The sequence below is a fragment of the Meriones unguiculatus genome, chromosome 4, assembly GCF_030254825.1.
Source record: "Meriones unguiculatus strain TT.TT164.6M chromosome 4, Bangor_MerUng_6.1, whole genome shotgun sequence".
In the NCBI taxonomy this organism is placed as follows: domain Eukaryota; kingdom Metazoa; phylum Chordata; class Mammalia; order Rodentia; family Muridae; genus Meriones; species Meriones unguiculatus.
The window spans coordinates 69405246-69418158 of record NC_083352.1 but is presented as its reverse complement, the minus strand read 5'-3'; the positions used below and the strand labels follow the sequence as shown (position 1 = coordinate 69418158).

Genomic DNA, 12913 nt, shown 5'->3' with positions numbered 1-12913 from the left:
TCTGTTATAGTAAGAAAGAAATGCCTACTTGTGCACAAGCGGATTAGCTTTGTTTTCCTCAGCGTTCAAGAGTCTGTTGCCCAAATCAAAAGTGAGAATGCAACTATGTTTGTTTACATTTAGATACTAAAATAAAATTATAAGGGATACCTCAGTAGCCTTGAACATTGTTAAAGGTTGTTGATTCCTGTTAACAGTGTTAATGGTCGTTTAAGTGAATTTTTAAAAAGATATGTATTTGTTTTATTTTATATGTGTGAGTGTTTTGCCTGTGTGTATGTTGCACTGTGTTTATGCCTGGTGCTTAGAGAATCCAGAAAGGGTTGTTGCATCCTCTGGTTGTTTATGTTCTACCATGTGGGTGTTGGAAACTGAACCCCAAGTCCTCTGCAAGAACAGAAAGTGCTCCTAACCACTGAGCCATCTCGACAGACCCTGGCTTAAGTGAATTGTTAAGAAACACTAGATCACTACAGTATTACTCTTTGTAGGTGAAAGAGTTTTGTTTAAATTCCAAGTGCAGAGAAGATGGTCGTCAGTATATGAACTACTTGTTCCAGTCTAAGCCAACTGATGCCTTCCTATAGAAGTAACTTTGAGCTTATGACTAAAGTCCTAGGATATCCCACAGAGGCTGAGAATATCTGAACTCTAGCCCTTATATTTCAGGCTTGATTTTTGTAAAGATACCGGATTGGCACTTTTGTTTAGTTTTGAAAGAAAAGGCACTTTCCTTAAATCTTTCTCCTCCCTTTGCATCTTTTTCCTGTCTGGTCTGCTGTGTTTCTTCTTGCTATTTTGTTTTGATTTTTTTTTTTTTTTTTTTTTTTTTGAGACAGAGCCTCACTATGTAGCACAGACCAGCCTGAATTCACTGTGTAGCTCAGGCTGGACTTTTCATGGTGATCCTCCTGCCTCAGCCTATTCAATTCTGGGCTTATACCAGGTCCAATTGCTTTCTGTTTTGTATCTCACCCAGACCTGCCCTAATTCTTCCTTCAGTCAAGTACTCATTTGTCTGTTGTGTTTATTTTAGCTAAGGCGTCAGAAAAAAAAAATTCTTCTGTTGGGCATATTCACACTAAAGAGTGAATAACAGCCCCATAAGTTTTCAAAGATACTAAAAATGTGTGTCAAGTTTTTAAAGCAACATTATGATAGTGTAGGAGAGAGCTCCTGAGGTAGGGGAACAACTGGCATGTGTGACAGGTTGGCCTGGGGCTTTCCATCTATATAGATCTTATGTCTCACAACTTTTTCGTTTCTTCCACTTTCCCCATAGGTTTTCTAAAAACCCCACAGTTTTTCACAGTGGCAGGCAAAGTGAGGGCTTCAGCAAGGTAGGGACAGGGGTGGGAGGAATTGTATGTGTGTCTGGATTATCTGGAAGACGGGTGTTGGGAAGAATGGCTCTGTGGTGTATTCTTCTCACCCTTCCTTCTAGGAAGTTCTTGCTTATGGGTCTTTGTTGCATCCATCTCCTTTCCTCATGTCCGTCACTGTTCTCTCTTTTCTTACTTTTGCATCTGTGTCTCCTCCTTCCTTCAGGAAGGGAGCCTTCCATCTCAAGTGACACTCGAACAGATTCCTCAGCGGAGAGCTATCCCTACAAACATTCTCACCATGAGTCTGTGGTCAGTCACTTCTCTTCCGATTCTCAGGGGACTGTCATCTATAATGTGGAGAATGATTCCATGTCTCAGAGCAGTCGGGACACAGGTAGGGACTTACAGGTAGAACCCTGCTGGCCCGATTCAATTCCTACATAGACAGTCTCCCAAGAAAAAGAAACTGTGGCAAATAATAAATGATATGCAAGGCAGGAAAGTACCGAATTTGGATAATTGAGCAGTATACAAAGAAACAATGGCCCTGAATAAATAATGATGCTCCATTGCATATAGCAGTACATCAGGAAGGGCCATGCAATATGATTTCAATGTAACTTTTCTCTTTCTTTCTTTCTTTCTTTCTTTCTTTCTTTCTTTCTTTCTTTCTTTCTTTCTTTCTTTCTTTCTTTCCTTTCTCTCTCTCTCTCTCTCTCTTTCTTTCTTTTTTTTATTTGAGACAGGGTTTCTCTGTGTAGCCTTTGGCTGTCCTAGACTAACTTTGTAGACCAGGCTGGCCTTGAACTTACAGTGATCCACATGATTCTGCCTCCCAGAGTGCTGGGATTACATATGCCACTGCACCAGCTCATTGTAACTTTTCTTAAGTCTGCCTTTGTCCTGATATCCTTTTGATCCCATAATATCTTGCTAAACCTTGTTTACCTTGTCTTCTACTTGGTCATGTTCCATGCCATGGTTTTGAGTGTATATATGAATGGGGAGTACCTACTCATCCTCCTCATGCAGTGTTTCTGGAGGACAGAGGTGCAAATAAAGGATAGTCTACCTATTAATGTACGTTCCTTACAGAAGAATTCTTGAATTGTCTTTATCTGTGGTTATATCAGTAGAAGTCATTACATGACAGAAGAATGGTGAATGACTACTGAAGTGAAAAGTTATGAGAACTAGAACAGCTAAGGCATAAAGTATTGTCTATATGACAAAGGACTTTGCAGATTAGTGAAGCTCATGGCTTCAGATCAGTGCTTTATACTCTTTATGTTTTCTTTTTCTTTTTCAAAAAATTTTATATGTGTGGGTATTTTGCCTGTGTGCATATTTGTGCACCATGTATGTGCCTGATAACCCAGAGAGACCAAAAGAGGTCATTGGATCCCCTGGAGCTGGAGTTATGATAGACAGTTGTGAGCTGCCATGTGGGTAGTGGGAATTGAATTCAGGTCCTCTGAAAGAATAGTCAGTATTATTAATTAGTGGCCATTCCTCTAGCTCCCCCTTTGTTAGGATAGAGAATCTGGAGCATTTCTAAGTGCAGCCTGCCCGCCCGCATTGTGCCCGCCCGCATTGTGCCCGCCCGCATTGTGCCCGCCCGCATTGCTTCATTCCCGAGGCCAAGGCCAAGGCAGCTCTACTTGTACTTTCATTGCTGTCCCCTTTCTCAATTATTTCAAGCAAACCGAAGACATTACTTCTTTCATAGATAGTTCTTTTTTTTCTGATTATTTTTAAACCTTTATTTCTAGATATTTCTTTACATATTACAAAAAACATAAATCATTTGTAAATATATTTAAAAATAGTAATGAAGATAGGTTATGTAGTTCAATGTTTGCTTAACATGTGCAAGGCTTTGTGTTTGATTCCTGAATGGGAACAAAAAAAAAAAGGAAAATAATTCTTGCAGCTGCTAAACGCTAGTGAGTGGTTCCCTGCTGTAAGTGATGTCTGTACTGGTTTGTATGTTTTACTCAAAATCAAAATGAAATCCATACATATTCATGAGTCTTTTATGTTATTTCATTTTTTTTTTAAGATTTATTTATTAGGCTAGGGAGATGGCTCAGTGGTTAAGAGCACTGGCTGATCTTCCAGAGGACCCAGGTTCAATTCCCAGCACCCACATGGCAGCTCAAAACTGTCTGCAACTCCAATTTCAGTGGGCCTCATACCCTCACACAGACAAACATGCAAGCAAAACACCACTGCACATGAAATAAAAATAAATTTTAAAAAGATTTATTTATTTTATTTTATGTATGTGAGTGTTTTACCTGCATGTCTGATGTATGTGCATCATGTGTGTTCCTTAGAAATCTGAAGAAGTTATCAGATCCCCTGGAACTGGAATTACAGCTGTTTTATGTTACTTCTTAATTTTACTTATTTTTGTTTCTTTCTTCATTTATTGACAAGGTCTTGTTTTGTAGCTGAGGTGGGTCTCATACTCAAGATGCCCCTGCCTCAGCCTCCTGTGTGCTGGGATTACAGCACATATGAATATTATACCTGGCTTTATTTGTTAATTTTTAAATATTTTGAGTTGGGGTCTTGGTATGTTGCCCAGGCAGTTCTGAAACTCCTGAGCTTATAAAGCTCCCCTTCCTCAGTGTCTTTTATTGTTGTGACTACAGGTACATGCCAGTGCATATAGTTAGGTTACTTTTAATGAATAGACTCCCCCCACCCCCACTTTTCCTTTGCAATTTATGGTTGAAAACTTGGTTGTTTGATGTGTGTATTTTCCAGGTTCTGAATTTTGCTGGCATCATTCTTACGGTTCTTGAGCATTTTTTTTTCTTCTTTGTTTTGTTTTTGAGACACTCTGTAGACCAGGCTGGCCTTTAACTCACAGAGGATCCACCTGCCTATGCCTACTGAGTGCTGGGATTAAAGGCATATTCCACCACTGTGTAATGAAGAATAATGTTTAAGAGCCTTGAAACAAAAACTCTCCTATGGATAGTACCAGGTTTATGGACATAGAATTTTGTTCAGACTCATTGGGTTTTTCTTGACAACTACTGTATAGATGGTATTAGGTGCAATTGTTTTTAAAGCCATCTTTCTGGAATTGTGGGTCAGTGAGAAGCCATTGAGGGAGTGATGAGGAGTGATTTAACCTTGATATATTCAGTGCTTCAGGTAATTTTCTCTTTTTTAAACGCCTTCTTTTTGGCTGAAATAAACAAACATGGATAAAGCAATAAAAGATTGTTGTATGGAGCACTTGGTTGGGAATAGTACCCGTCACATTATAACCTGACAACCTGAGAGCCTACAAGGCTCTTTGTATATGATTTGTTAGCTCCCATGCATTTGAGAACCTGTGTGACTTCTCTCAGCCTGTCTTCAAACTTAATTCACGTTCTGGGTTCAAGCTGCTTAGCTGATTTTATCTTTTAGAATCTGACCTTTTAAAAATATAAATCATGCTCATACATTTGCATACTGTGGGCAAGATGCAGGGCAAGTTACATAAAATAGAACTCCCTTGGGGTTTCTCAGTGATTACTGATAAAGAATTAGGTGTGTTTGAGTGAAGTTAGATTTGATGAAGCATAGATTGGATTTGAGAATGAGAATTAATCAAAATGAAATGCCTTTTAAAATTCACATTTAAAGAGGATTTAGAACAGAGTCCCAAAGCCATACATAATGAGAGCTGTTGCTAAATAAATAAAAGCAAATTCTGGCTTCAGTTCATGAGAGTGGGAGGTAGGGGTGATGCATGCCTACAATTCCAGTACTCAAGAAATGAGGCAGGAGAATTACTCTTGAGTTGAGGCCAGCCTGGATTGTATAAAATAAAAAGCAAGACCCTAACAAAACTCTGCCTTAATAAAGTAAAATAAAAGCCACTCACATCAGATTTAAAAAAGAAAGAAAAATGGAAGAAAGAACAAAAAATGTGAATTCATGACATTTTTAGATGTTTTTTTTTTTTTTTTTCTCGTTTGGAAATTACAAAGTGCTGGAGATAGAGCTCAGTGCCTCAGTGTCTTTCAAGGGATTGATTCCTCAGCACCACAAGAGCAAACAAGAACTAATCAACAGCTTTACTTCTTCTGGGTCACTGGGAAAGATGAGTGTGAAACTGGTGATTGTTTGAGATGTGTTGTAGATTTGGAAGGCACCATTAACTGCATGAGCTTCTTTGTACAGAGAACCTTACATTTATGTCAGATAGTTCTGACCCCTGCAGTTTCTGATTTATGTATATAGTAAATCTGTGACACTGTTACAAATCCCAAAGGGAGGTAGGTCAGGAGGGTAAGGGTCAGTTACAGGAAGCAGCTTACTTCCATTTTCTTTCTCTTTCAGGACACCTGACTGATAGTGAATGTAATCAGAAACACTCGTCAAAGAAAGGATCCCTGATAGAACGCAAGAGGAGCTCTGGTCGTATTAGGAGGAAAGGTGATGAGCCACCAGCCTCAGGATACCACAGTGAAGGCAAGCCATTTACACCCTTTTATTTCCTTCATTAAACTTTTGTCTTTTTTGCCAAAGAGACTTTCCTTACTTTTTTAACTTTGGGGTTAGAACATTTGTGATTATTTTAAACATCTTTATTTCTTTTCTTCTCTCTTGTTTTTAGGAGAAACACTGAAAGAGAAGCAGGCTCCTAGGAATGCCTCCAAATCCAGCAGCACCAGCAGGTTAAAGGATTTCAAAGAGACAGTCAGCAATATGATCCATAGCCGGCCTTCCTTGGCTTCTCAGACCAATGCAGGATCTCCCAGTACAAGCAGGGCAGGACACCACCAGCCAGACAAGATACCACCAAAGAACTTAACTTTAAACTCTCGGGACTGGGAAACAGAGAGTACCAGTAGTGAGGCAAAATCCAGTTCTTCTAGCAAGTACCCGCCCAACATGGAGACCCAAAAGAGAGTCTCTGAATATTGACAGCATTTTTAGTAAGGACAAAAGGAAGCATTGTGGCTACACCCAGCTTAGGACCTTTCCTGAAGACGCAGGTGAGCAGAGAATAAGGGGACAAATGAGATTTCAAATAGAATTGATCTATGTGTTTAAAAATCCTGAGTTTTTTGGTATAGTTGGCAAGGAACATTTTTATTCTGATGTCATGCTTTGTGAAAATAAGACTTTAGTGAATGTCTGGAGGGAGGGTTTAATTGGATTTTAATTTAGGTAAACACTAAATGTACCTCATTTTCTATACCTGTCCTTTGATTGGGATAGCTAAAGAATTTACACCAGATGAAATAAGCAAGCCAGCTGCTTATGACATTAAAGATGGTGGACCAAGATCTCAGCATAAACCCTGGGGACCCGCCCGGCCAAGCTCTTATCTCTTAGAGCAGCATCCTCGCCTAATCCAGCGGATGGAATCTGGCTATGAGAGCAGTGAGAGGAACAGCAACAGCCCAGTCAGCTTGGATGCAGCCCCACCTGAGAGCTTGAATGTCTACAGGTATTGTCTGGCCTTTTATTTAATAGTAATAGTTCCTAGCAGCAATGTTCCTACCTACTTGGAGCTTTCAACTAAGGGTAAGCAAGAAGAGATAGGTTTTAGCACTAACTTCTTTATCTTTACTATAACAGCAGCGCCCTCTGTTGGGAGGAGGAGTAAAGGCAGTGGCTTTTTAGTTCAAGCATTAGCTGTACAGTAATAGTTGCTTAGTACATACTTAAAACATAATGAAGCTGGAGTAACACAGAGAATGCTAAGAAGGCTGGTCTTGAGTTCATTTGGTAGCCCAGACTGACCTTAAACTTAAGTTGACTCTTTTGTCTCATTTCCAGGATGCTGAGATTGCAGGAGTGCCCTATCATATACATTGTGAATATTTATAGTCTTATATTTTAAAAATTGTTTAGTTGAGGATGAAGACATCACTTAGCTGTTAAAAACACTTGCTGCTTTTGCAAAGACCCAAATTTGGATCTCAGCACCCACATCAAGTAACTGTAGCTTTAGGGAACTTGACAATCTACTCTGTCTTCTACAGGCACCCACATGTATGCATGCACATATACATATACATAAATAAAAATAATTGTTTAGTAAATATTTTTCAACAAAAGAATGAATTAGTGAATCAAGACATGATTTTAAAACCAGAGAAGACATGCAACCTGTAATTTATACTTGATTTCTCTCTTGGTTTTGGGTTTCTGGGAACCCAATTATGAAACCATTGATAATCATAATCTCATATAATAGTTTAGTTGGGGAGCTCATTATTCCCTGCCTGAAGGCCTCATTGTGCTCTGAATACTTGATTTTAGTGAATTGCCATGAAAGAGTGATTGTACCTTCTACCACAGTGTTGCTATATCCTTGAAGTTCCCCACTCTCTGGCCTATTTACTGGACCCTGTTCAGTTTTATATGTGAGAAAATGCTACAAAGGCTTAATGAGCTGGGCTTGGATATAGCTCAGTGGGTACTTGCCCAGCATGGGAAGATTCCCAGTTCTGCCCTTCAAAATAAAAGACATCAATAAAAAAGAGGAAGAGGGCTGGAGAGATGGCTCAGTGGAAAAGAGCACTGTATGCTCTTTCAGAGGTCCTGAGTTCAATTCCCAGCAACCACATGTTGGTTCACAACCATCTATGCTGGGATCTGATGCCCTCTTCTGTCATGCAGGTGTATATGCAGGTAGAGCACTCATATAAGTAAATAAAAATCTTTTTAAAAAAGAGGAAGATAATACATGTGAGAATATGTTCATTATTTCATGTGATAAAATTTGAATGTCTACTACATGCACAAGATGTAAAGGAAACAAGATTTTTAAAAACTTATTTCAGAAGCAGTATAGTAGAATGAGTGAGTTTATTAAGAAAGCAAACAAAAGATGAAAAAAATGAGTAGTGGGCAGCAGATACTCAACAAGACATAATAAAATGAGTGTATAACAGTCAGAGACGACTGGAGTAGTCCAATTGAGAATGCAAACAAAAGGTAACATCACCAGTCAGGAGCTCACAGACATTTCAGCAGACATTGACTGGGGAAGGCCCCTTGAGGCAGCCAGCTGGAGTTCCTGATTGAGAGAAACCTGAGCAGAGCAGAGTGTTCCTTGGGTGAGGCTTCCAAGTAAAAGAACAAATGACAGCAAATAGGTAACACCATCAAATTGGGGCTTATAGTCATCTAGCAGAGACTGGCTGGAGAAGCTGAGCAGCCAGCTGCAGCTTCTTACTGAAAGAGTCCTGGTGGAGGGTCCTTTTCTGTCCTTTCTATTGATGACATTTTAATTTCTGTTCGTATTGTAGGCATTTGTATTTTATGGGATAAATAGTAATAGCTTTGGTTGGAGATAGTCTGCTACATAGTAGTTGTTGGGTTTTTGTTTGTTTTTGGAGACAGGGTTTCTCTCTGTAGCCCTGGCTGCCCTGGATCCCTTCCCTTCCCTTCCCTTCCCTTCCCTTCCCTTCCCTTCCCTTCCCTTCCCTTCCCTTCCCTTCCCTTCCCTTCCCTTCCCTTCCCTTCCCCTTTTCCCTTCCCCTTTTCCCTTCCCCTTTTCCCTTCCCCTTTTCCCTTCCCCTTTTCCCTTCCCCTTTTCCCTTCCCCTTTTCCCTTCCCCTTTTCCCCTTCCCCTTTTCCCTTCCCCTTTCCCCTTCCCCTTTCCCCTTCCCCTTTCCCCTTCCCCTTTCCCCTTCCCCTTTCCCCTTCCCCTTTCCCCTTCCCCTTTCCCCTTCCCCTTTCCCCTTCCCCTTTCCCCTTCCCCTTTCCCCTTCCCCTTTCCCCTTTCCCCTTTCCCCTTTCCCCTTTTTCCTTCCCTTCCCCTTTTCCCTTCCCATTCCTCTTTCTTCTTTCTCCTTTCCCCTTTCCCCTTTCCTCTCTCCCCTTTTTCTTCTTTTTCTTTTTCTTTGTAATTTATTTTCCTGCCTCATCCTCAGGAGCAGCTGCATTGTGGTTTTGCTCCAGGACCCTTGGTTTCCAAGCTTTTATGATGATTGCTTTCTATTTTGGATTTTAGTCTTAGGAAGGTTGTTAGAAGCCACCTTTTGAAACTTTTACTACTCTTGATTCTCTTTTGAAGGGATCACAGTACAAAGAGACCAGTTGGGTTTGTCCCTTCTTGGCGTCATATCCCGAAGTCTAACAGCAGTAGCATCCTGGAGGTAGACTCCACAGCATCCATGACCGGCTGGACAAAGACTCAACTTCTCTCAGGTAAACAGAAAGGTACTAGATTTGGGGAACTGAATTTGACTACCAGTTCTATTTGGGAAACAGCCTTGCCGAGCATACTTCAACTCGAAGGCAGGTGTTGTTTGAGAATTTTATCAAAATGCAAATGTGTATGCTGGAGACCTAGCTCAGTTAGGTAGTACTTGTTATATACATGGCAACCAGAGTTCAATTCCCAACATGCTGGGTTGGCAAACCCATGGATCTCACTGGCCAGTTAGCCAGCCAAACTTAATCAGCAAGTTCCAGGTCCTGCTGAGAGGACATGTCTCAAAAAGCAAAGAGGATGTACTAAGGATAGTACTTAAGTTTGATCTCTGGCCTCTCTATGCAACCCCAACGTGAATGAATGTACACACCCATCCAAACACTCACCCCCAAGTGTAATTTTGGAGGCTTTTCATATGCTTTCTTTCAGTTTTCCACAGCTTGCCTGAACATTTTAACATTAGAAAGAGTTTTGTGGAAATGAGTAGGGAAAGAAATATGGTGCCTGATGGTAAAAACAGTTCCATTCTTTAGACGAGTAAGTCCTAGGGTTTTCTTTGGTATAGGCAATCTCTTGAGAAATGAATTCCTTTGTGATTTGTGTTCTGAACTGAGATACAATATGGACATATGAGCAAAACTATGAAATCAGCAAGTCAAGTTTATTCCACCCTTGCTTCTGTATCACAGTCTCATTACCAGTTGAGTGATAGGTTCCTACTGAATGGTTCTTAGAGGCAGGTGGAAAGGAGTATGCAAGAATTGTAATTAGAAGGCATAAACCTTCTTAGGTATGCGTCTCCACACTTGATAGGCAGAGGTTTGTAGAGAGACAGCTGCACTTGGAATCCTGGTTAAGTTGAAGTGAAGGACTGGCAGAAGACATGTCTGCTTCCCAGTGAACTTACATACTGTGCTTCCTGTCCACATTTTAACTTATGTGATAGCGAGTAACATTACTTTAAGAACCTTGTGAATGTGGATGAACCTACTACCCCTTCTGTTCTCTTCAGATAGATGGCACCTTTTTAGGATAATTAAAACGGAGTCTCATGGTTTTTCCTGTTAGTTTTCAGTTCTGTATCAGCTGGACAGAATAAAATCTTCTAGTAGTTTTTCAACAGGCAAAAGATATTTAGCATTGTGGTGACATTTTTTTACATATGCACAGATATCCACATGTGAAAAAGTGCACACATGCGGATGCACACACACAAACCAAAAGACAAAATATACTGAGCTATAGAAATAAATTGGGTTCAACAGTTCAATAACCTGCCTTTTACCTCCTGAAACTGAAGGAACCGGTGTTAACACTGTGGTATGTCTGCTTATATAAACATATAGCTGTTTATGTGCATGCATATAGGCCTCACTATTAAAAATGAAGTCTCAATATCCGTACTACTCCATCTCCCAAACTTTTGCTTGATTTATCATGTATATAATTTTCAATCTATTTAAACTCAACAGTGAGATCTTTAAAGGTGAGTTTTCACTATGGACATTTTACAAACTGATTTAAACAGGTGGTGGAAATTAAGACAGTGAAAAATGACTACTTTTTTTCTTTCTTTTTTTTTTTTTTTGGGGGTACCAGGAATTGAACCTAGGAGTTTAGGTGGTCATACATGTTAGGCAAGTGCTCTGCTGCTGAGCTATATTCCAACATCTTTTTGCTCTTGTTTTTTTTTTTTTTTCTATGACAGGTTTTCTCTATGTAGTCTGTATTGGCCTGAAACTTAATATTATAGCTTAGCTGGTGTTGAACTCATGGCAGTTCCTTTGTTTCAGCTTCATAAGTGCTGATGTTACATTAGTACCATGTCTAGACACTCTCTGAGACGAGGTCTCGCCAAGTGGTCTAGGTAGGCTTTGAATTTAACTCTATAAGCCAAGCCAAGTAAGTAGGCCTTGGGCTTGTTACCCTCCTCCATCACCCTTTGAAGTAGCTGGGATCATGGGTCCATGCCATCAGCCCCCACTGAATTTAACCTACTGGACCTGAAGTCAGCTCTGTCATTTGCCATCTGTATTACCTTTCTGTGTCTCTGTTTTCTTTTTTTCTAAAAGGGATATCATGGTTATCCCATTTACCTTATCACTTGAAAGAATTAAATAAAGTAATATATGTAAAAATGCTTTTAAAACCGTTCTTAGTATATTGAAAATTCTTGGAGCTGTGCTGTTGCTGTTAATGAAATATTGAAAATATATATGTTGTTATCAATATTCATATCCTGTCTCCTTCTCTGAATCTGATAAAGAAAGCACTGTCCAAAATACAAATTGGAAAGCAAAAGGAAAAATGCCATAACAACCATTAAGTCAACAGGTAATCAACTAGATTCTGGAAATGTTGTAATTTTTATTCTTTGCTTGTATCTCAGATACAGGGATCACCTCTAAAAGTGAGCTAGATGAACTACAGGAAGAAGTGGCCAGGCGGGCCCAGGAACAGGAACTTCGAAAGAAACGGGAAAAGGAATTAGAGGCTGCTAAAGGATTTAACCCCCATCCCAGCCGATACATGGACTTGGATGAACTGCAGAATCAGGGTAATTGTGAGAATTAGGCTGTAGGTAATGGGGACAGAGAGAAAAGACAAAAAGTAAGATCCACACTTAGACATTTTTTATCCACTGTTTAGTAATATTTGAGTTTATCTTGGTTCAACTATTGTAAAGAGAGTTAAGTTTTGAATTGAGAAACTTCTTGATTAGAGATAGCATTACTTCTAGGACCATCCACTAAAGACCTGAAGTAACGCTAGCAGCTAGAGGGATGCCTTCGTGATTAAGAGCACCTGTTCTTCTAGAGGACCCAGCACCTATGTGGTGGCTCCAAACCATCTGCAACTCCAGTCCCAGGGCATCCGAAGCCCTCGTCTGTCCTCCACAGGCACTAGGAACATATGAGGTACACAGACATATATACATGCAAAATGCCTATAACACACATAAAATTAAAAAGGTTTAAAGCCTGATGGTTAGACATCATTCAGGTAAAGTGGTTCCCATAACATCTATAAGATATGTAGTGAGTAAAATGAATCTTAACTGAGAGAGCCAAAAAGGGTGGTAATTTCTTTTAATGTTGGGCCAGAGACGGAACTTGAGGCAGCACATATGCCAGGCAGGTTCTCTGTCTCGAGTTTTGTTTTTATTTTTGGTTTTGGGGTTCTCCCTTTGTTGCCCAGGCAGGCCTTGTTCTCATATCTTCCTGCCTTAGCCACTCAAGAAACTGGGATGGTAGCTTTGTGCCATCACACTCATCTACAATTTATTTTTGATCACATGTCAACTCGTTTTCAAATCTTAGATGATTGTGCATAGACTTAAACTTCCTCAACTGCCTCATGTTAGTTACTTACTCCAACCAAAAACCACAAAAACAAATTA

The 12913-nt window shown here is 40.0% G+C and overlaps 1 protein-coding gene across 1 annotated transcript in view; it reads left to right on the top strand.

Moving 5' to 3' along the window:
* Positions 1-12913, top strand: part of Usp54 (ubiquitin specific peptidase 54) — a 70921-nt gene that overhangs the window by 34549 nt on the left and 23459 nt on the right. Inside the window, 7 exon segments of the mRNA XM_060382063.1 lie at positions 1549-1719; positions 5676-5807; positions 5953-6221; positions 6223-6334; positions 6561-6792; positions 9373-9506; positions 11903-12070. Coding sequence (XP_060238046.1) covers positions 1549-1719; positions 5676-5807; positions 5953-6221; positions 6223-6334; positions 6561-6792; positions 9373-9506; positions 11903-12070 — 1218 coding nt within the window.